Genomic DNA, 23,861 nt, shown 5'->3' with positions numbered 1-23,861 from the left:
TTTTTAATATACTAATAATTAATTAATTAAATATCAATAAATTAATTGTATTCTAATCAATTTTATTGAAAGAAAAACAAACATAAATAAATAAATGATATAATAGAAAAAGAAGTTCAATAATCTAGAAGAAGTAATTATTTATTTTTTGTTAATATTCTTTAAAATTAATTTTTTTTATTAATAAAAAGTTTTTAAATTCTTAACTTTAGTAGCATTTAGTTCTCGATATTTTACTTTATAGGTTTATTTAATTTATCATTATTATTAATGCTTTTTATATTTAATTTTCAAATTATTTACAATATCATTTTTGAATATAATTCTTATCTATTTTCATTCATTTTTAATAACACAATTACTTATTTTGATTATTATTATTATTATTGATTCATTTTTATTATTTGATGTTTTTTGTTCATTTTTTCCGATAAACTAACTAACTAATTAATTAATTTATATATTTTTTTTAAATATTTAAAAAGTAAAAATTAAATTATTGAAACTAGTGTATCAGATTTAGGTTCTGCTTTAGCAAAATGCACTAATCTCACAAATTTGACACTATACCTAAGGTGATAACAGTTTATTTGTTTTGGAATGTGATATTTTTAAGTATAAAAATGGATATAAAACTATTAAATAACTCTTTTTATTTTTTTATTTGGTTTATTTTTATTTTTTATTCTACTTATGATTTTTTTTTATTTAATTTATTAATTTAACCAATTTTTTAAAATTTATTATTCTTATTTGTTATAATTTTTTATTATTTCATATTTATTCTTTCTAACTTACTAATTAATTTTTCTTAAATATTTAAAAAGTTACAATAAAATTGATGATAAAGATGCTTAATGTTTAGGTTCTGCTTTATCAAAATGTACTAATCTCTCAAATTTGAAACTTACACTTTGGTAATAACAGTTTATTTTTTCAAATTGTGATATTTTTTAAGATTAAAAATGATATTTCTTAAATATTTTTAACTCAATTTTATTTTTCAATTTTTGCATTCATATATTATTAATTAATTTTATATTATTTCATTTTTTCCTTCTAACTTACTAGTTAATTATATTTTTTTTCTTCAATATTTTAGTGACAATTAAATTGGTGCAATTGGTGCATCAGACTTAGGTTCTGCTCTAGCAAAATGCACTAATCTCTCATATTTGAGACTGAATCTTAGGTAAATACAGTTTATTAACTTCAATTTGTAATATTTTTAAGTATAAAAATGATATTTCTTAAATATTTTTAACTCTATATTCACTTTGACTTTGTTTGTTTTTACTATTAATTTCTTATTATTATTTTATTTTTTCCTTCTAACTAGTAAATTAATTATATTTTTTTTCTTCAATATTTTAGTGGCAATTAAATTGGTGCAATTGGTGCATCAGACTTAGTTTCTGCTCTAGCAAAATGCACTAATCTCTTAAATTTGAGACTTAATCTTAGGTAAAAACAGTTTATTAACTTCAATTTGTAATATTTTTAAGTATAAAAATGATATTTCTTAAATATTTTTAACTCAATATTAACTTTGACTTTTGCTTTTACTATTAATTCATTCATTTCTTATTATTATTTTATTTTTTCCTTCTAAGTTAATAATTAATTATATTTTTTTTCTTCAATATAAAAGTGAGAATAAAATTGATGCAATTGGTGCATCTGATTTAGGTTCTGCTTTAGCAAGATATATTAATCTCTCAAATTTGAGACTGAATCTTAGGTAAAAACAGTTTATTTATTACAAATTGTGATATTTTTAAGTATAAAAATGATATTTGTTAAATATTTTTAAATCAATTTTCTTTTTGACTTTTTTTAATTATTAATTAATTAGTTATTATTTAATTATTTTTTTTTCTAATTAACTAATTAATTAATTATAATTTTTTTTTCTTCAATTTTTAAAAAGTAAAAATCAAATTGGTGTAATTGGTACATAAGAAATAGCTTCTGCTTTAGCAAAATGCACTAATCTCTCAAATTTAGGACTTAATCTTAGGTAAAAACTGTTAGTTTATTTAAAATTATGCTAATTTTAAGTATAAAAATGATATTTATTTCTTAAATATTTTAACTCAATTTACTTTTTGTCTTTCTCTTTTATTATTAATTAACTTATCTTTTCTTATTGTTATTTAATTTTTTTTCTTAATTTGTTACCTTCTAACTAACTAACTAAATAATAAAATTTTTTTTATTAAATATTTAAAAGTGAGAATAAAATTGGTGCAATTGGTGTATCAGATTTAGGTTCTGTTTTGGTAAAATTACCTAACCTCTCAAATTTGAGACTTAGTCTTAGGTAAAAACTGTTTACTTATTTCAAATTGCGATATTTTTAAAATATTTTTAACTCAATTTTCTTTTCCATCCTTTACTTTTATATTAAATAATTATTTTTCATACTACTTGTGATTTATATTCTCTCTTTTCTAATGTAACTCATTTTTAAATTTTTAATTTTTTGTTTATCATTAATTAATTAAAATCTTATTATTTAATATTTTTTCTTCATTTTTTCCTTGTAGCTTACTAATTATTTACATATTTTTATTTCAATATTTAAATAGGTTAAATAAAATTCGTGATAAAGATGCTTTAGGCTTAGGCTCTTCTTTAGCAAATTGCGTTAATCTCTTAAATTTGACACTTAATCTTGGGTAAAAATTATTATTTTTTTTGTTTGGATTGTGATTTATTTAATAAAAAAATGATATTTCTTAAATATTTTTAACTTAATTTTCTTTTTCAATTTTTGTCTTTCTTATAATTAATTTATTCCTTATTATTTCATTTTTTCCTTATAACTAACTAATTAATTAATTAATAAAAATTTTCTTTGATATTTAAAAAGGGTAAATAAAATTCGTAATAAAGGCGTATCAGGATTAAGTTCTGCTTTATCAAATTGCTTTAATCTCTTAAATCTGACACTTAATCTTGAGTAAAAACTATTTATTTATTTGAATTGTGATATTTTTAAATTAAAAATGAATCTGAAGCAATAGAATTCTTTATTTATTTATTTATTTATTTATTTATTTATTTATTTATTAGATATTTATTTTTCTTTTCTTTTTTATGCTACTCTTTTTTTAGTAATTTAACTCATTTTTACATTTTTAAAATTTTCTTTTACAATTAATAATTATTTCATATTTTTTTTCTTCATTTTTCCTTATATCTTACTAATGAATTAATTACATATTCTTCTTCTATATATAAAAAGGGAAAATTACATTGGTCCAATTGGCGCATCAGGCTTAGGTTCTGCTTTATCAAATTGCACTAATCTCTAAAATTTGACACTTATTCTTAAGTAAAAACATTTTATTTGTGCTAGATTATGATATTTATTTTTGCAAAAATGAATTTAAAACAAAAAAAACTGATTTAATTTATTTATTACTTTTTTATTTGATTTATTTTTATTTTCCTTTTTAATTTTTTTTTTCTTTGATAATTTAACTTTAATTTTTTTAACAATTTATCCATTTCTTAATATTCCTTATTTATTTTTCATTTTTTCTTTCTTTCTTTCTTTCTTTCTTTCTTTCTAACTAAATAATTAATTCTATATATTTCTTCATTATTTAAAAAGACAAAATTATATTCATGAAATTGGTGCGTCAGGCTTAGGTTTTGCTTTAGGAAAGTGCACTAATCTCTCAAATTTGACACTTGATCTTAGGTAAAAACAGTTTATTTGTTTTGGATTATAAAATTTTTAATGCTAAAATGAATTTAATGAAAACTCATTTAATTTATTTATTTATTATCTTTTTATTTGATTTATTTTTATTTTTAATTATTATTCTGTTTTTTGTTTTTTTCTTACTTTTTTGATTTAACTCATTTTTTCATTTTCAATTTTAAATTTTACTATTTATTAATTAATTAATTAATTTGTTATTATTTCCTATTTTATTTCATTTTTTACTTCAAATTAACAAAATATTTATGTGTTTTTCTTCCATTTTAAAAAAGTTATAATAAAATTGGTGCAATTGGTGCATCAGGTTTAGGTTCTGGTTTAGCAGATTGCACTAATCTCTCAAATTTGACACTTTTTCTTTAGTAAGAATAGTTTATTTGTTTTGGATTATAATACTTTTAATATAAAAATGAATTTATATGAAAGCTCTTTTAATTTATTTATTAGCTTTTTATTTGATTTATTTTTATTTTTAATTATTATTCTGCTTTTTGTTTTTTTCTTACTTTTTTGATTTAACTCATTTTTTTTTTTTCAATTTTAAATTTTACTATTTATTAATTAATTTGTTATTATTTCCTATTTTATTTCATTTTTTACTTCAAATTAACAAAATATAAATGTTTTTCTTCCATTTTTAAAAAGTTCTAATAAAATTGATGCAATTGGTGCATCAGACTTAGGTTCTGCTTTAGCTGCTTGTAATTAACTCTTAAATTTGACACTTGATCTTAGGTAAAAACAGTTTATTTGTTTTGGATTATAAAATTTTTAATGCTAAAATGAATTTAAATGAAAACTCATTTAATTTATTTATTAGCTTTTTATTTGATTTATTTTTATTTTTAATTATTATTCTGCTTTTTGTTTTTTTCTTACTTTTTTGATTTAACTCATTTTTTCATTTTCAATTTTAAATTTTACTATTTATTAATTAATTAATTTGTTATTATTTCCTATTTTATTTCATTTTTTACTTCAAATTAACAAAATATTTATGTATTTTTCTTCCATTTTTAAAAAGTTCTAATAAAATTGGTGCGATTGGTGCATCAGACTTAGGTTCTGCTTTAGCTGCTTGTAATTAACTCTTAAATTTGACACTTTTTCTTAAGTAAGAATAGTATATTTGTTTTGGATTATAATACTTTTAAAATAAAAATGAATTTATATGAAAGCTCTTTTAATTTTTTTATTAGCTTTTTATTTGATATTTTTTTATTTTTCTTTTTTATTCTGCTTATAGTTTTTTTCTTTCTTTGTTAATTTAACACATTTATTCTTTTTCAATTTTTACTTTTATAATAAATTAATTAATTCATTTTTTTTTTATTATTTCATATTTTTTCTTCATTTTTTCCTTCTAAATAACTAGTTATTTATGTGTTTTTCTTCCATTTTTAAATAGTTCAAGCGAAATTGATGTTATTGGTCCATCAGGCTTAGTTTCTGCTTTGGCAAATTGCAATAATCTCTCAAAATTGATACTTGATCTTGGGTAAAAACAGTTTATTTGTTTTGGATTGTGACGTTTTTTCATATAAAAATGAATTATTTAAAGCCAAAGAGATCTTTTTAATTTATTTATTTATTAACTTTTTATTTGATATACTGTATTTTCTCCTAAATAAATTCATATTAACACCCAAAATTTTAAAAGAGCAAAAAAAAAGAATTGAACCCAAATTTTTTCAAAAGTTTGTAGGAGAGGGTGTTAACATATGAGAACTTACATTATTTTTATTTGATTGTGTTTTTTTCTTTAATTTGTTAATATAACTCATTTTTTCATTTTCAATTTTTGATTTATTAATTAATTCATTTCTTATTCTTTCCTATTTCTCTTTCCTTCTAACTAACTAATTAATTAATTTTTTTCTTCAATATTTTAAAAGGTTCAATCGAATTGGTGATAAAGGGGCATCAGGCTTAGGTTCTGCTTTAGCAAATTGCAATAATCTCTCAAATTTGAATCTTAAACTTTTGTAAAAATAGTTTATTTGTTTTGGATTTGCATTATTTTTTTAATAAAAAAGGAATTAAAAAAATATAACTACTTACTCTTTTAATTTATTTATTTATTAGTTTTTATTTGGTTTATTAATATTTTTCTTTTTTATTCTGATTATGTTTTTTTCTTTCTTTCTTTCTTAATAAAATTTATTTTTTAACTTTCAACTTTTAATTTTACTATGATTAGCAAATAAAATTCTTACTATCTCTTATTTTTTCATCATTTTTTCCTTCTAACTATCTATTTAATAATATGCAAATCTTCAATTTTTAAAAAGACTTATTGAAATTGGTGATGAAGGTACATCAGGCTTATGTTCTGGTTTAGCAAGCACTAATATCTAAATTTTGGAACTTGATCTTTAGTAAAAACATTGTATTTATGGATTTTTATATATTTAAATATAAAAATGAATTAATTTAAAACAACATAACTGGTTCTTTTAATTCATTTATTTATTAGCTTATACTTTTCATTTTTATTCTGATCATATTTTTTTATTTGTTTGTTAATTTAGTTCATTTTTTAATTTTGCTTTTATTACTAATTTATGCATTTCTTATTACTTAATATTTTTTTTTTTCAATTTTAAAAAGTGAAAATTTAATTGGTGAAACTGGCGCATTAGGCTTAGGTTCTGCTTTAGCGAATTGCACTAACCTCTTAAAATTGTCAATTTGTTTTTAGTAAAAACAATTTATTTGTTTGAGATTATATTAATTTTTAATATAAAAATTAATTTTAAACATTTTAATTATTTTAATTTATTTATTTATTAGCTTTTTATTTGATTTATTTTGTTTTACTTTTTATTTATTGATTTAAAACATATAATTTTATTATTAAAAAATATTAATTTATATTAATAGTCGAAACTGGATGAATGAATCATAATAAAAGAAAGTAGTAAGCAAGTGTCTTAAATCAAAAAGATTAGTTTTCTGCGATATATGTTTCGTAGGATGATAAATAAATGGTGAAAAAAAAGATGAACTTTTATATAATATAATATGTTTATATTGCTAATTGCAGATTTTTTTTTTGTAATAGAGAGATAAATAGTGATAGGTTACACCTATAACTATTTATCTTTCTAATAGAAATTAATATAATATTAAATAAATTATATAATAGTATTTTATATATTTACATGTGATTTGTATTTAGTTTTTAATAATTTAAATAAATTTTGGTCCTTAATAAAATATTTTGTATTTTATAAAAATGTGGCCTTTGATTAATGAGGATTTACAGTATTTTAATTCAAATTCGCCTCATTAATGGACTAAAATAAAAAAACCTAAAATATTAAAATTATTTTATCAAAATTTAAGTACTTAAACTCATTACTAGAGTTTTTTCAGCATATCGCTACTCAACTGTCTTTGATTCATGTTAAATTTTTAAATAGAAATATTAAGATTTAATAAAAAATGTTACACTAGCTTCTATTGTGATATCTCTTTGAAAAAGCAAATTTATAAATTTGTATTTGATAATTATTATTATTATTTATTTGTTCTTTTAATCCAAATTAATTTGATATAAAGGTGAATTAATTTATTAATATACTAATAATTAATTAAATTTTTACAAATTACTATTCAATAATTTTGAAGAAGAAAAAAAAATAAATGATCTAAAAAGAAAAATAATTTTATAATCTAAAAAAAGTAATTATTTATTTTTTATTAATATCCTAAAAATTTATTTTTATTCATAAAAATAGTTTTTAAAGTCTTCATATTAATCTCATGAGGTCCTTTATATTAAATTGACAAGAAGTTAAACGTATAATTTTATAAAAATTACTATTAATAAATTTAATTTTCATGCTATTTACTTACAGTTATTTTTTTAATAGATATTATCATCAATAGTCATTCATTTTTATTTTAACTTAATTTTTCAATTTTTTAAAATTTATAATTTTTATGAATTTATTTTTTCCTTTAAAGTAACATAGCTCTACATTTTTTATTCATTAGTTAAAAATTACAGATTTATTGGATTTATATTGCTTTTTTTTCTGCAAGCTATTATTTTCTTAATCTATTAATTATCATATTTTTCTTCTAATTAACTATATTTTTTCTTCAATATTTAAAAAGGTGTTCATCATGCTTAAATTCTCTTTTAGGAAAGTGCATTAATCTCTTGAAAATTACACATAATCAGTAAAAATAGTTTATATGTTTTAAATTTTGATTCTTTTTAATATAAACATTAATTTAAAGCAACCTAGCTAGCTAACTCTTTTAATTTATTTATTTATTAGCTTTATATTTGATTTCTTTTTTTATTTATTCTGCTTATGTTTTTTTCCTTTCTTTTTTATTTTTTAATTTAATTCATTTTTTATTCTTAATTTTAATTTTAATTAATAATTTAATTCATTACTTATTATTTTATATTTTTTCTTAATTTTTTCCTTCGAACTAACTAATTAACAATATTTTATCTTCAAAATTTAAAAAGGGAAAATAAAATTGGTGACGAAGTTGTATCAGGCTTAGGTTCTGGTTTAGGAAAGTGCACTAATCTCTCAAATTTGACACTTGATCTTAGGTATAAAGATTTATTTGTTGATGGCGATTTTTTTAAATATAAAAATGAATTTAAAACAATTTAGCTAGCTAACTCTTTTAATTTATTTATTTATTAGCTTTATATTTGATTTCTTTTTTTTATTTATTGTGCTTATATTTTTATCCTTTGTTTTTTATTTGTTAATTTAATTCATTTTTTATTCTTAATTTTAACTTTAATTAATTATTTAATACATTACTTATTATTTTATATTTTTTCTTAATTTTTTCCTTCGAACTAACTAATTAACAATATTTTGTCTTCAAAATTTAAAAAGTTTAAATGTTATTGGTGACGAAGGAGCATCAGGTTTAGGTTCTGGTTTAGGAATGTGCACTAAACTCTCAAATTTGACACTTAATCTTGAGTATAAACAATTTACTTGTTGATTGTGATTTTTTTTTTTAAATATAAAAACGAATTTAAAACAATTTAGCTAGTTAACTCTTTTAATTTATTTATTTATTAGCTTTATATTTGATTTATTTTTCTTTTTTATTCTATGTTTTTTTCCTTTGTTTTTTATTTGTTAATTTAATTCATGTTTTTATTCTTAATTTTAACTTTAATTAATTATTTAATTGATTACTTATTATTTTATATTTTTTCTTAATTTTTTCCTTCGAACTAACTAATTAACAATATTTTGTCTTCAAAATTTAAAAAGTTTAATTACAAATCTTATTAGTATTCGTGTATGTAGCCTTGAAAAAGGCAGTACCTTATGGTACTATATATATATAATAAATTATTTAATTGATTATTTATTATTTTATATTTTTTCTTAATTTTTTCCTTCGAACTAACTAATTAACAATATTTTATCTTCAAAATTTAAAAAGTTATAATTAAATTGGTGACGAAGGAGTATCAGGCTTAGGTTCTGGTTTAGGGAAGTGCACTAATCTCTCAAATTTGACACTTAATCTTAGGTATAAACAGTTTATTTGTTGATTGCGATTTTTTTTAATTTAAAAACGAATTTAAAACATCTTTTAATTTATTTATTTATTAGCTTTATATTTGATTTCTTTTTCTTATTTATTCTGCCTATGTTTTTTTCCTTTGTTTTTTATTTGTTAATTTAATTCATTTTTTTATTCTTAATTTTAACTTTAATTAATTATTTAATTCATTACTTATTATTTTATATTTTTTCTTAATTTTTTCCTTCGAACTAACTAATTAACAATATTTTGTCTTCAAAATTTAAAAAGGAGAAATAATTTTCATCGCAAAGGAGCATCAGGCTTAGGTTCTGGTCTAGGAAAGTGCACTAATCTCTCAAATTTGACACTTAATCTTGAGTATAAACAGTTTACTTGTTGATTGCGATTTTTTTAAATATAAAAACGAATTTAAAACAATTTAGCTAGCTAACTCTTTTAATTTATTTATTTATTAGCTTTATGTTTGATTTCTTTTTCTTATTTATTCTGCTTATGTTTTTTATTTTTTAATTAAATTCATTTTTTTATTATTAATTTTAACTATAATTAATTATTTAATTCATTACTTATTATTTTATATTTTTTCTTAATTTTTTCCTTCGAACTAACTAATTAACAATATTTTGTCTTCAAAATTTAAAAAGGGGAAATAATATTGGTGACGAAGGAGCATCAGGCTTAGGTTCTGGTTTAGGAAAGTGCACTAATCTCTCAAATTTGACACTTAATCTTAGGTATAAACAGTTTATTTGTTGATTGCGATTTTTTTTAATTTAAAAACGAATTTAAAACAATTTAGCTAGCTAACTCTTTTAATTTATTTATTTATTAGCTTTATGTTTGATTTCTTTTTCTTATTTATTCTGCTTATGTTTTTTATTTTTTAATTAAATTCATTTTTTTATTATTAATTTTAACTATAATTAATTATTTAATTCATTACTTATTATTTTATATTTTTTCTTAATTTTTTCCTTCGAACTAACTAATTAACAATATTTTGTCTTCAAAATTTAAAAAGGGGAAATTTTATTTATGGAAAAGGAGCATCATGCTTAGGTTCTAGTTTAGGAAAGTGCACTAATCTCTCAAATTTGACACTTGATCTTGAGTATAAACAGTTTACTTGTTGATTGCTATTTTTTTTAAATATAAAAACGAATTTAAAACAATTTAGCTAGCTAACTCTTTTAATTTATTTATTTATTAGCTTTATATTTGATTTCTTTTTCTTATTTATTCTGCCTATGTTTTTTTCCTTTGTTTTTTATTTGTTAATTTAATTCATTTTTTTTATTCTTAATTTTAACTATAATTAATTATTTAATTCATTACTTATCATTTTATATTTTTTCTTAATTTTTTCCTTCGAACTAACTAATTAACAATATTTTGTCTTCAAAATTTAAAAAGTCCAAATAAAATTGGTGGCGAAGGAGCATCAGGCTTAGGTTCTGGTTTAGGGAAGTGCACTAATCTCTCAAATTTGACACTTAATCTTAGGTATAAACAGTTTATTTGTTGATTGCGATTTTTTTTAAATATAAAAACGAATTTAAAACAATTTAGCTAGCTAACTCTTTTAATTTATTTATTTATTAGCTTTATATTTCATTTCTTTTTCTTATTTATTCTGTTTATGTTTTTTATTTTTTAATTTAATTCATTTTTTTATTATTAATTTTAACTTTAATTAATTATTTAATTCATTACTTATTATTTTATATTTTTTCTTAATTTTTTCCTTCGAACTAACTAATTAACAATATTTTGTCTTCAAAATTTAAAAAGTTATAATTAAATTGGTGACGAAGGAGTATCAGGCTTAGGTTCTGGTTTAGGAAAGTGCACTAATCTCTCAAATTTGACACTTAATCTTTGGTATAAACAGTTTACTTGTTGATTGCGATTTTTTTTAAATATAAAAACGAATTTAAAACAATTTAGCTAGCTAACTCTTTTAATTTATTTATTTATTAGCTTTATATTTGATTTCTTTTTCTTTTTTATTCTGTTAATTCTTTATTATTTATTGGCTTAAAAAATATTATTTTATTTAAAAATTTTATTGAATTTATTTTTTTAAGTTGTTTACACTAATTTATATTAAAAGGTACAACGAAATCAAAAGTATATAATAATTGAAAGCAAAGTGTCATAAATCAAATAGATTAGTTGTCTTAAAAATAAGGAATTTTTGAAAATAAAGTTGTGAAAAAAGGAAGATTAAAAATAAATATTTTTGGATAGTTTAACATAATGTGCTTTATTTTTTTATTTTGTAATTGCATAATTTAATCTAAAATATATATAGATAGATAGATAGATTTATTACTTTTATGGATAAGTCAACATAATTAGATACCCCAGTATAATTTACAAAATTTAAAAATTAAAATAATAAAAATGAGTAAAAGTTTTTAAAGCAGAATTTAATTTATTTTTAAATAATTCATTTCTATTATTAAAAAAAATTATAATCATAGAGCTTCATTAGTTTAATTTCATATTAAAAATTTTGTATTTATTAATAAAAACATTTAATAATAAATCTATTTTCAAAAATATTTTAATAAATGTAACTAAATATTAATTTTCTATCTATACTATTACTAAAATATTAAAGTAAATTCATTTTAAAAGTAAACAAAAAAAAAAATAAATTACAACTTTAACAATAATAATTCAATTTATTTTTAATCTATTTTATCTTATATATGAAAAATTATTTTACATTCTCATAAAATAATCAAAAAAATAAGTATCGATACATTGAGGATTTATGAGAATGAAAATTAGGTGTTTTATTAACTCTAAGGGACTTAACAATCTTTTTCAGTTTTAGCATCGCCAGCTTTTGATGTTTAACTGTTTGGGCAAGGATTACATTGAGATTTTTGTGTTTCTGTGGCTTTACTTGCATCTCCATAGTAATTAGTATTGCATTAGCATATGTTATTACTTGCATTCCAAGATACCGAATTTTAGTCATAACACTTACAACCTGAAAAATCGTCTGTACTAGTTGAACCAGGAGCACAAGTTTGACATTTTGTATTTCCTGTACCATTTGCAAACTATCCTGCTAAACATTTAGTGCATGCTGAATTTGCAGTTCCACTTGAAAATGTTCCTACTCCACATGGAGAACATTTTCCAGAGTCTGCAAATTACCCAGCAGGACAAGCAGTACAGCTTAATTAAGAGTTCTTTGATGTTGCTGGAGAACCAACATAACCTGAATTACAAACGCAGCTAGGATTACTTACTGGTTTGTTTGCATTCAGATCTATACATTTACAACCTGAAAAATCATCAGTATTCGTCAGAGTAGATCCACAACTTTAGCAAGAACTATTTCCAGTCCCTGATGCATATTAACCTTCACTACATTGGGTACAGGAAGAATTACCAGTATTTGATGAATATGTACCAGCAGGACATGCTATGCATTATCCTTATGTCGAAATATCAGAATATTAACCAGATGGGCAAATTGTACATCCAGTTGAGCCATTTTTAGCTGAATTAGGTGTTCCTCCATATCCTTATTTACAGATGCATTTATTATTAGCAAATATAGCATTCGTATCATTGCATTTACAGCCAGAAAAATCATCTAAAGATGAAAAACCGCTAGGACAGCTAGAGCATGAGCTGTTTCCTGTTCCACTTGCATATTGTCCTGCTGAACATTATGTACAACTTTGATTTGCTGAATTACTAGAATAACGCCCAGCAGCACAAGGAGAGCATAACCCAGTGTCTATATTTACTTCTTAACCAGCTACACAAGCTGTACATCCGCTTTAAGAGCTTTATGAAGCCTTTGGTGAGCCAACAAATCCTGAGTTACATGTGCAGCTACTTTTGCTGTCTGTTTAGGTGGCATTAGAATCTATGCATGAACAACCTGAAAAATCAGCATTATTAGTAGATCCAGATCCGCATTAATCGCAACTAGAACTTCCAGTATTAGATGCAAATGTATTTATATCACATTATTTGCAATTAGTATTACCAGTGCCTTATGAGTATTTTCCAGTAGGACAGGCAGTACATTTTCCAGAAGTAGAAGAATTAGAGAACTAACCTGCTATACATGCATTACACCCTTAAGTACCTGATGAGCTAGAAGGAGTACCCTCATATCCATCTGGGCAAACACAGTTACCATTTACAAAAACAGCACTTGTATCTACACATTTGCAACCTGTAAAATCATCCAAAGAGACTGTTAAATTAGGACAAGTTTAGCAAGATGTATTTCCTTTTCCTGTAGCAAAGTATCCAGAGGTACACTTTGTACAAGAAGTACTACCAGGAGAACTTGAATAAGTACCTGCAGGACAATCAACACAAACCCCAGCAGAGAAATATTATCCTGGAGGACATGGAGTACATCCTTAAGTATTTAAGGAAGTAGCTGGTGAACCAACACTACCGGGATTGCATTAACAAGAGTTTTAAGTAGCTGACCAAGATGCATATTAGTCATAACAATAACAAACTGTGTTTATGCCTGGATTTGTGTTTGATCCAGCAGGACATTACTAACATTAAGCTGTTACTCCATCTTAATATGGTTAAGTCATGTAATAACCAGCTACACATACAGTACATTAAGTTGCATCTCCAACTTAACTTACTGGAGCTAAAGTTCCAGTATTATTTGGACAAGATTAACATTCTGCGGAATTAGTTGAATCAGCAGCTTTTGTCATATAATAATTTGGTTTACACAAGGAGCAAGATGAAGGAGAGTTAGAAGTTCCAGGTGTAGAATAGGAGTTTTTAGGGCATATTTAGCATTATGCTCCAACACCAGGACTATCTCCAACTGGATCTTAATATGGTGTGATTAAATAATATCCTTCTAAACAAACATCGCATGTAGATTCATCTCCTACTACATTCAAGTTATAAAGCTTTCCTGAGCCAGTAGGGCAAGGAACACAAGTAGCAGCAGAAGTAGGAGTCGGAAGTGCAGTTATATATTAGTTTAAACTACAAGTACAAGAAAAAATACCATTTGTAGATACTTGATTAGTTGTAGTATTTCCTGGACATTTTTAGCAATTAACAGGTTTTTTTCTATCAGTTTCAGCATTATAAAATCCTGTTAAACAAAGAATACAATCTTTTGATGTATAAGTTAGTTATGGAAACACAAAACCTCTTTATAGAATACGCATTCTACTCTTCATTGAAATATCCATACCATTAATAGCACTAGTGTTATTAGGGCAAATTTAACAATTAGCATTTTAATTAGGAGAAACTTAAGAAGTAGCATAGAATCCCTCAGCACAGGTACCACAATATGTACTACTAAGAGTATCAGTACCAGGTAACAAAGGTTAAGGCATTGGATCAGAATCAGAAATAATAGTTGAAGTATTGTTAGGGCATTTTTAGCATTATGCTGCCTTACCTTTATTACCATTATCATTTGAAGGAGAAATAGCATCTTTAATCTTATAATAACCTGCTATACAATCCTGACAAACACTTTCATCTTAAACACCTATTGGTAATTCACCAAAATTAATTGAATTGTTAGGACATTTTGAGCATGTAGCACTATCAACTGATGTTGCAGCAACTGTCAAATAATAAGGACCATAAGGGCAAATTGAGCAATCAGAGGCCTATTTAGCTATTGCAAAATAATCAGTAAAACTTTAATAAGGGCACAAAAAACAATTTCTGTTCTAAGTGTAAAATCCAGGTAAGCAATTACAAATATCATCTTCATAATTATAAGGATCAGAAGAATAGTGGCAATATTAATAGGAAAGCTAAATAAGTGCCAAAATGAGCAGGCAAGTTATGTAGTTCTTCATATTATTATGTTTTTTTTCTTATTTTAATTTTTTTGATTTAATATTTTTTATAATTTTAGAAATAGCAGAGATACTTAAACTTCAAAAATGATTTGATTTTCTTCTATTTAATAGTTTAGTTTTGAATAATCTAAAAATTTTGGCTTTAATATTGTCTAATTTCTGAATAATTGTCAATTATTTTTGAAAATCAAACGCTTAGTAACATATAAAATAATAAAAATAAATACCTACTTGTGAACATTCACTACTCTACCTTACCCTATCTAAATTGGTTATTTAATTATTAATTTTCATATTTCAGCTCAAATAAAAACACATTACTTTTGAAAATAAACATAAAATTCGTTAAAAAATGTTTTCGTCAATTAATTTAGATTAAAAAAACCATTTTAATGAAATGTTTAAGTTATTTTTAACACGCAATTTTAAATAGCAATTACATTTTTTATCGTTAGCTTTACTGTTTTTAAATTTAATTTATATTAATCTAACCATAATTTAGATTAAAATTAAGATTTAATCAGAATATTTCTACGCAATTACAAAATATTGTTTTTACTTTAAATTTTATTGTATTTTTGAAATATACTTTTCTTTCTTAAAAAAACTATTAATTGATTAATCTTCAATTTGTTATCAGATTTCTAATCATTACACCATATTTCATAAAAATCATATCAAAAAAAAACTTTACTTTTTATAACTTAATATCACTTAATCACATAATTTATCTAATTAGAAAGGCAATTCTTTTCAAAAGTAGCAAAAAATATTTGTTCTAATTTTTTATTTGAGTTCATTTATATATAAGAACCTCATTTTTACTATTATTATACATTTATTGTTTTTTGTTTTAAAATAATTATTACTAATAAATATGATAAAAATATGTATATATCAAAAAATATAAATATAGATGCCTCCTCTATAGATTGACTCAGCCAAATATTTTGATATCTAATATCATCATATTTTTTAATATGAATATTTTTTAAAAAAAACTATTAAGTTTAAGTTAAAATGAATAAAATCACACTATATTCTTTATAAAAATGCTTTTTGTTTATTATTATAAGCTGTTTTCTTTCTATAAAACTAAATTGATAAGATAAAGCTATTTTTTGTTTGATTTGAATAAAACGCTTCCCATTTTAAAACAAAGTTCTGTTTTTCACATTAATAATAAACCCATTTATTTATCTCACCTTTTAAAATAATATTTTTTAAATACTTATACAGATTACTAAAAAAAAAAGTAGATGTAAATTACAATAAAATGATGAAAAATACATGGGTGCTAAGAAAATCAATGTGAATATAAAAAGAATTGATATAAATAGTAAGCAATGTGCATAAGATTTCATGTTAAAATTAAAGAAAAAGTTTCATTTCAAAACAATTTGTTTTTCGTTGGATTTTTTTAAATAACTTTAATTGACCTACTTATATGAAAATTAATGAAAAATCAAGTTTCATAAGCAAGTAAAATTATGTGTAATCAAAAATCAAAATCTCCTTATTAACCACTTTACAGATATTGTGGATAATTAATAATTAGAAGAACTTTTTTGATATTATTCTATTTTCTGTTTTGATTACAAAAAATTAATTCTTTAGTTAGATAAAAAATTTAAATATGCATGCATGATTTTCTTTTTAGAAATCTTTTGTATTCTGATTAAATTTAAATAAAAAACATTCAAATTGTATTAATTAAATTTATCAAAATGCATTATTAATTAAGTTTATCAAAATGCATGCTTGTTTTTTCTCTCAAATTCAGATTCATACAATAAAACATAGATGATATTTAAGAAATCAATTTGGTTAAAAAGCTTATTATTTATTCAATACGATCTAAAGTACTATTATCAATTTATTAATTAGGGGATATGATCGTTTTATTTACTTCAAGCTTTTTTTTTGATAGTTTTGTATGTTTTTTTAATACTTTATAAAATCAAATTTAGTTGTATAAATAAAGCGAAACTTGTCTAAACTGGGTACCTATAGGATGAAATATTTTGAACAAAATGTACAGTTACCCTATTAATAGATGGATTTAATAATGTAATAGTTAAATTTGGGATAAAAGCTTTCACCCATTTCAAAAATAACTCTGTTTATAATAGTATCGAGTTTGACAGGGATTGTTGTTTTACATTTGGCTATATGCTCTTACAACACCAAATAAATTTTAAATTATTTAAAATGAGAGAAAATTTTTATATAAAGAAGTTATTCAAATACTTTTTTCAGAAAAAATATTTTTTTCTTTTGAAAGTCAGTTACAAAAAAAAGATTAAATAAAAATATCTGATTCTATTGAGATATTTGCTTTTGCATTTAGCTGATGAATATATATGTTCATTTAATAAAAAACTCAAATAATTTATGCAAAAAAGAATTTTCATTTAGTAATAGCTGCAAAATTAAAAAAATGATTAGTTTATTTCTATTAAATAAAATGTAGATAAATCATCATTTTTCTTTTTTTAATTGGTATTTAGATAAATGTGTCAATAAATGGATGAATTGATAGATATATTATGTTATTTTATATAATTTGGGATTATTGCTTTTAAGTACCTATTCTAAATATAATGTGTAATTAATTAGGAAGTTTACATCTGAATGTTAAACTAATATTAAGATTCTAAAATCAAATGTACAGTGGTGAGTAGAAATATATTGATAAGAAATTAATTAAATCATGCAAGTTATAAAAAATTAAATAATTTAGAAACTACCATCAAAACTATTTAATAATTAATTAATTATTTAGGTTAGATTAGTTAATTAACTGATTAATGATAACTTCTTTTTTTCTTTCTCCAATTTAAGAAATTGTAGACAAATTTATTTAATTATTACTTTTTTTCAATTTTTAAGACTGTAAGACAATATAGACATACAGACTGACAAACTTACTCTTTATATGTTTTTTTGTTTGTTAGTTTATTTTTTAACCAAGTAGTATTATTTTCAAGCCAAATCTTATTTCAAATGAATAAATAAGTAAAATAAATGAAAAATATTAAATTTGTATTATTTTAAAAATTAAATATCCATCTACTTACTTTTCAGTATTTCAAAAACTTGATTAAACTCATATTATTTAACATTATGAACCTATATTTTTCTTAATCTATTTGCACAAATAATTATTTTAAATAAATTTCTTAAATGTTCAACTCATTCTATTCTGTATGCGCAAGACTTATAGCAATTCCATGTATTAAATTCTTTTGGAAGTTGAGAATTAAGAATTTAATACCTGGATTTGCTATAAATAAAATAGATTAATTATTTTAATAATTTTATTTTGGTTTTTCTTTAAAAAAAATTTTTTAATAATTTTTTAATATAATTATGTAATTTATTTTTAATTTATAATAGATTTTTATTTTATAATATTATAAACATGCTTAATTGTTTTTAAAGAAAATATTAAATTATTATGAATATTTTTTTTTTAAAAACTGTTAAGTTTAAGTTAAAATGAATAAAATCACACTATATTCTTAAAAAATGCTTTTTGTTTATTATTATCCCATAAAGTACGTATGAATAAAAATATTCTTTCTTTGTATTTTTTGTTTGATTTGAATAAAACCCTTCCTATTTTAAAACAAAATTCTGTTTTTTCAAAATTAATAATAAATCCATTTATTTATCTTGCTTTTTATAATAATATTTTTTAAATACTTTTACAGATTATTAAAAAAAAAGTAGAAGTAAATTACTATAAAATGATAAAAATACATGAGAGCTAATAAAATCAATGTAAATATAAAAGAATTAATATAAATAGTATGCAATATGAATAAGATTTCACTATAAAATTAGTGAAAAAGTTTGATTTGAAAACAATTTGTTTATCCTTAGTTATTTTTAAATAACTATAATTGACTAACTTCTATGAAAATTAAAGAAAAATCAAATATATAAATAAGTAAGTAAAATTATGTGTAATCAAAAATCAAAATGTTCTTATTAGCCACTTTACATACAGATAGTATGGATAATTAATAAAGAAAAAAATTTTTTTGATATTATTCTATTTTCGCTTTAGATTACAGAAAATTAATTCTTTTAGTTAGAGAAAAACTTTAAATACGCATGCATGATTTTCTTTTTTGCAATCTTTTGTATTCTGACTGAATTTAAATAAAGGACATTCAAATTGTTTTAATTAAATTTATCAGAATTCTTTCTTAATCAGAAAGTGATCTAATTCAGTTTGATTAGATTTATCAAACAAAATGTTTATATTTCTCTCAAGTTATGATTCATAAAATATAACATTAGATTTATTGATCTTTAAGAAATCAATTTACATAAACCGCTTATTATTTATTCAAGTCAAACATAATATCTATAGTATTATGATAAATTTATTTAATTGGGGATATGATAGTTTTATTTACTTCAAGCTTTTTTTTGATAGTTTTGTATGTTTTTTTAATACTTTATAAAATCAAATTGAGTCATATAAATACATCGAAACTTGTCTAAACTGTGTACCTATGAGACAAAATATTTTGAAAAAAAGTACAGGTACCCAATTAATAGATGGATTTAATAATTTAATTGTTAAATTTGGGATAAAAGCTTTCACCCATTTCAAAAATAACTCAGTTTATAATAGTATCCAGTTTGACAGGGATTTTTTGCTGTATTTTCTTTGGCTATTTGCTTTTACAATACCAAACTACTTTTAAATTATTCATAATGAGAGAAAAGTATTATGTAAATAGTTATTCAGATACTTTTTATAGAAAAAATGTTTTTTCTTTTTAAAATCATTAATATTTTTCATTTAAAAATTAAATTTTCCTAAAATAGATGAAAGTTAGTTACAAAAAAAGATTAAATAAAAATATATAATTTTATTGAGATATTTGTTTTTGAATTTAGCTGATGAATATAAAAGTTCATTTTAATAAAAAACTCAAATAATTTTCGCAAAAAAGAATTTTCATTTTGTAATAGCTAAAAAATTTAAAAAAATGATTAGTTTAAAGCTACTTGATATAATGTATATAAATCATCATTTTTCTTTATTAATTAGTATTTAGATAAACGTGTCAATAAGTGGATGAATTGATAGATATATTATGTTTTTTTATATGATTTGGGTTTATTGATTTTAAGTACCTATTCTAAATATAATGTGCAATTAATCAGAAAGTTTATATCTGAATATAATACTTATTGTTAAGATTCTAAAATCGAATGAATCATTACAGTGGTGAGTAGAAATATATTGATAAGAAATTAATTAAATCACGCAATTTATAAAAAATTAAATAATTTAGAAACTACCATCAAAATTATTTAATAATTAATTAATTATTTAGGTTAGATTAATAAGTTAACTGATTAATGATAACTTCTTTTTTTTCTTTCTTCAATCTAACAAATTGTAGACAAATTTATTTATTTATTTATTAGTTTTTAAAATTTTTAAATATTGTAAGACAATATAGACTTACAGACTGAGAGACAGACCTACTATTTCTATGTTTTTTGTTTGTTTTTTTATTTTTTTTAGCTAGCTAACCTCAAATTTCAATAGTCTAAATTTTTTAATTGTCAAAAATACAAAAATGCAAAAATATACAATATCTCCCAATATTTTATAGTCAAAATTTTTTATAGTCTAAATTTTTTATAGTTAAAATAACTTTAAAATTTAATATTTATATTTATAAAATACCCTTCCTCCTCCTAAGGAAATCTATCATACAGATTTTTAAAATAAAAAGAATAGACAATTTAATTTTCAAATTAATTAAAAATTTTGTTTTGATTTTATGTTACTTAATTCTTTTTGTTAGCATGCCTGCCTAATTATATAACTAATCTACTTAATAGTAAGACCCTAATACCCTAATGTTAGTTTTTTAGATTTATAAATCAATAATTCCCTATTATTATTTTTCAAGACTGTAAGACTAAAAAATTTAAGTATTTTATTGAAATGAATAAAATGTATTAAAAATTTATAAATAATAATTATAGTATTTTAAAAAATACTAGTTTAAATAAATTAATTGAATTTATGTTTTAAAGTAGATAAATATTTTTCATGTATGTTTATAAAATTATCATTAACATACTCAGTCAGTCAGTCAGCTATTTTAATCGAAATAATAAATTGGAAATGCGGTAAAAACTATGTATATGATTAATCTAGGCTGATTAAAAAGCGCTTGTAATTTAAAACAATATATGATATTAAATTAAATAATCAAAAAATATAACAATTTAAAAAAATGCTAAGGTTTTTAACTTTTATTTTGGTTCTTATTTTGCAAAAAAAACAAGCTTTTTGTATTGAAACAATCACTACTCACTATGATTCTAACTAGCTGTAAGTTTAAGTCAATCTTAATGTAGGCTCGCCTCCTGTTCCTCTCGCACTAGATGTTTATTTTGGAACAGTTTAATAATAATCATAATCATAATCATAATTAAGTTTGGGATAATACATCTTTGACCAAAGTATATAACAAACCAGCCCAGATTTTTATGAGTTATTAAGTTCAGCTGGTATAGAAGTATTGTATGACACAACTAAAAGCTCTACATCTTAGTTAGGAAATTCTTTCTAAAGATAAAACAACTAAGGAACATATATATAAGGAGTGTATGTTAACGATATATTATCATTTAAAAGTATATAAGGAAAGTATAATTTTGCTTGTGTTTAATAAGTATAAAATATGTATTCAGCGTTTTCTGATGGTTAAATTATTTTTAATCGAATTTATTAAAATTTATTCGATTAATTGTACTAACAAAATGCTATCAAAACTAGCGATTATATTTTGAGAGGGTCTTAATATATTGTACACCAATCCGACGATGTTAGCTTTCTATAAAATAGCATTGAAATTTCCTTCGATTTAGATAAAAATTCAAGCTATTATGATTTTCCTTCTAATCCAATGATTAATAATATTGATACATTTGAAATAATGAACTATGGAATTTACTTAGATGGCTAAGATGTAACAGACAAAGTTAAAACAAGGAAACTATCATTTGATTAAATTAATAGCTAACGTGGCTATATAGATGTGAGTACTTATATTCCTAAAGATTTGTTTAATATTATTTCGATGAAATACAATTTACCTCCAAATGGTTAATCATATAGTAATTGCAAATAGTGTTAATGCTAAGAAGTTGCAAACCTACCTGAAATTGCCTTAATTACTGAGTAATATAAAATCACAATTTAACCTAATTAATATATGTCCTATAGAGATGGTGAATGCAATTTTAATTTAATAAGTTCAGATTCTTTCAATATAGCTTTTCCATTGATGTTCAATAATATCAATATAATGTATTAAAAATCATCTAATTCGATAAAACTAATTAATGCAGAATTAATAAATCACTTAAATTTAAATTCTATCATAGCTACTTTTTCTATTTTTAGCGCAATTAATTTTATCAGCCTTATTTACTTTTCTTCAGTATGGCTCTTAAAGTTTAAATTATATAAATCCGAAAATCTTCACAAAATAGAAGCTGCTAATGTTTTTGAAATAAATAAGAATAAATGATAAATAAATACAGACAGATGTTTCAAATAAAGCAAACTCGCTATTTTATATAATTTGATTATTAATATTCAAATTTGTTATACTAATGTGGCTCAAATCATTGAAATAAATAAATATTCATAATCTTTTGTTTATCTACATATATATTTTAATATTTGTTTTTTTGTAGAAAAATTATCAATAATTTAAAAAAAGTAGTTTGATTAAAGCATTCATATTAAATAAATTAATGACCTGATTTTAATTCATATTACTCGCCAATTTTTAGAGTTTTGATATTAATTAATTAAACAAACAAACGATGAAATTATCGAATAATTTCAGACAACTTCTCAAAGTTATTTTTGATTAAAAAGTTTTCACTCCACACTAATATTCAGAAGTAATCTAACAAGAACTCAATCTAAAATTATTAAATTTAAAAAATATAATTGCAAGTTAAAAATACAAGAAATATTAGTTAGTACTCTTTATTAAAGTTGTACTTATTTTTTTATTGAAGAGAAATGTTAATTAATCTATAATTATTTTGATTTTTTATTCATTTTTCATTTGCTATAAAATAAAATGTTGATAAATTTTCACTTGAAAAAAATAGTGGAACTTAGAATATTTAAATATTTTCAAGCATTATCGAAATTGATAGATAGAAATGTTAAAAAAAATATAATCAATCTAAATTATTTATTTATTCTTTAACTCTTCAATAAGCACATCTTTAAAAGATTTTTTTTTTTTCGAGTATCTCTTTTTAATAAATGTATAATGTTTTTATTACCTTTTTTATTAATAGGTTCTAAACTTAGCTATTTTTAAAAAATATTTGTATTATAGTTAATTCTTTATATTATATTTAACTATATTAGCAAAAAACAAATATATAATTTAAACAACTATCCAAATATTTTTTAAAAGATCAATCAAAATTCAAGCAATTTTTATTATTATTCAAATATTTTCAAAATTTAATTCTTAAATCTAAGTCTAATTTTATAGTAAATAGAATAAAATAGGAATCAAATTGGATTGTTTAATGAGTTTATTTTAGGTATTGGTCTAACTTATTGCTAAAGTATGAATGTTTGAAGCCTTTATTTATTCTAAAAAATCTTTTAATTCTAGTATTTTTTGATATTAACA

General features: G+C 21.1%; 4 protein-coding genes across 4 annotated transcripts in view; 3 read left to right on the top strand and 1 right to left on the bottom strand. All coding sequences in view use genetic code 6, as the record gives it.

Annotated features, from left to right (window-relative positions):
• The first annotated feature begins 45 nt into the window (after positions 1–45).
• TTHERM_001102662 (kinase domain protein) lies at positions 46–11,619 on the top strand. Its single transcript, XM_012798452.1, has 27 exons — positions 46–133; positions 192–244; positions 486–1,192; positions 1,375–1,464; positions 1,652–1,741; positions 1,931–2,020; positions 2,234–2,323; positions 2,592–2,681; positions 2,876–2,965; positions 3,251–3,340; positions 3,623–3,712; positions 4,009–4,098; positions 4,382–4,471; positions 4,761–4,850; positions 5,145–5,234; positions 5,632–5,721; positions 6,028–6,114; positions 6,347–6,436; positions 8,229–8,318; positions 8,617–8,706; positions 9,182–9,271; positions 9,557–9,646; positions 9,934–10,023; positions 10,311–10,400; positions 10,703–10,792; positions 11,081–11,170; positions 11,403–11,619. Exons 3-27 carry the CDS (start codon positions 966–968, stop codon positions 11,488–11,490), a joined length of 2,382 nt encoding a protein of 793 aa, XP_012653906.1. The 5' UTR covers positions 46–133; positions 192–244; positions 486–965; the 3' UTR covers positions 11,491–11,619.
• Positions 11,620–12,027: 408 nt separating this feature from the next.
• TTHERM_01102660 (GCC2 and GCC3 family protein) lies at positions 12,028–15,135 on the bottom strand (the record flags this gene model as incomplete). The annotated part of the gene is made up of 1 exon (XM_001019438.1): positions 12,028–15,135. The coding sequence occupies one exon, from the start codon at positions 15,133–15,135 to the stop codon at positions 12,028–12,030; it is 3,108 nt and encodes a 1,035-aa protein (XP_001019438.1).
• A 6,284-nt stretch (positions 15,136–21,419) lies between these two features.
• On the top strand, positions 21,420–22,721 carry TTHERM_01102640 (transmembrane protein, putative; the record flags this gene model as incomplete). The annotated part of the gene is made up of 1 exon (XM_001019436.2): positions 21,420–22,721. The coding sequence occupies one exon, from the start codon at positions 21,420–21,422 to the stop codon at positions 22,719–22,721; it is 1,302 nt and encodes a 433-aa protein (XP_001019436.2).
• Positions 22,722–23,022: 301 nt separating this feature from the next.
• Positions 23,023–23,861, top strand: part of TTHERM_01101640 (hypothetical protein) — a gene marked incomplete at both ends in the record, with an annotated part of 967 nt that continues 128 nt past the window's right edge. Inside the window, 4 exons of the mRNA XM_001019435.3 lie at positions 23,023–23,103; positions 23,515–23,554; positions 23,725–23,793; positions 23,844–23,861. The exon at positions 23,844–23,861 is cut by the window's right edge and continues 128 nt beyond it. Of these exons, the coding sequence (XP_001019435.3) occupies positions 23,023–23,103; positions 23,515–23,554; positions 23,725–23,793; positions 23,844–23,861 (208 nt within the window). The remainder of the gene's footprint in view (positions 23,104–23,514; positions 23,555–23,724; positions 23,794–23,843) is intronic.

Source organism: Tetrahymena thermophila, assembly GCF_000189635.1.
Source record: "Tetrahymena thermophila SB210 genomic scaffold scf_8254586, whole genome shotgun sequence".
Taxonomy (NCBI): Eukaryota; Ciliophora; class Oligohymenophorea; order Hymenostomatida; family Tetrahymenidae; genus Tetrahymena; species Tetrahymena thermophila.
The sequence above is the reverse complement of the archived record's forward strand: the minus strand, read 5'-3'. Positions and strand labels throughout refer to the sequence as shown.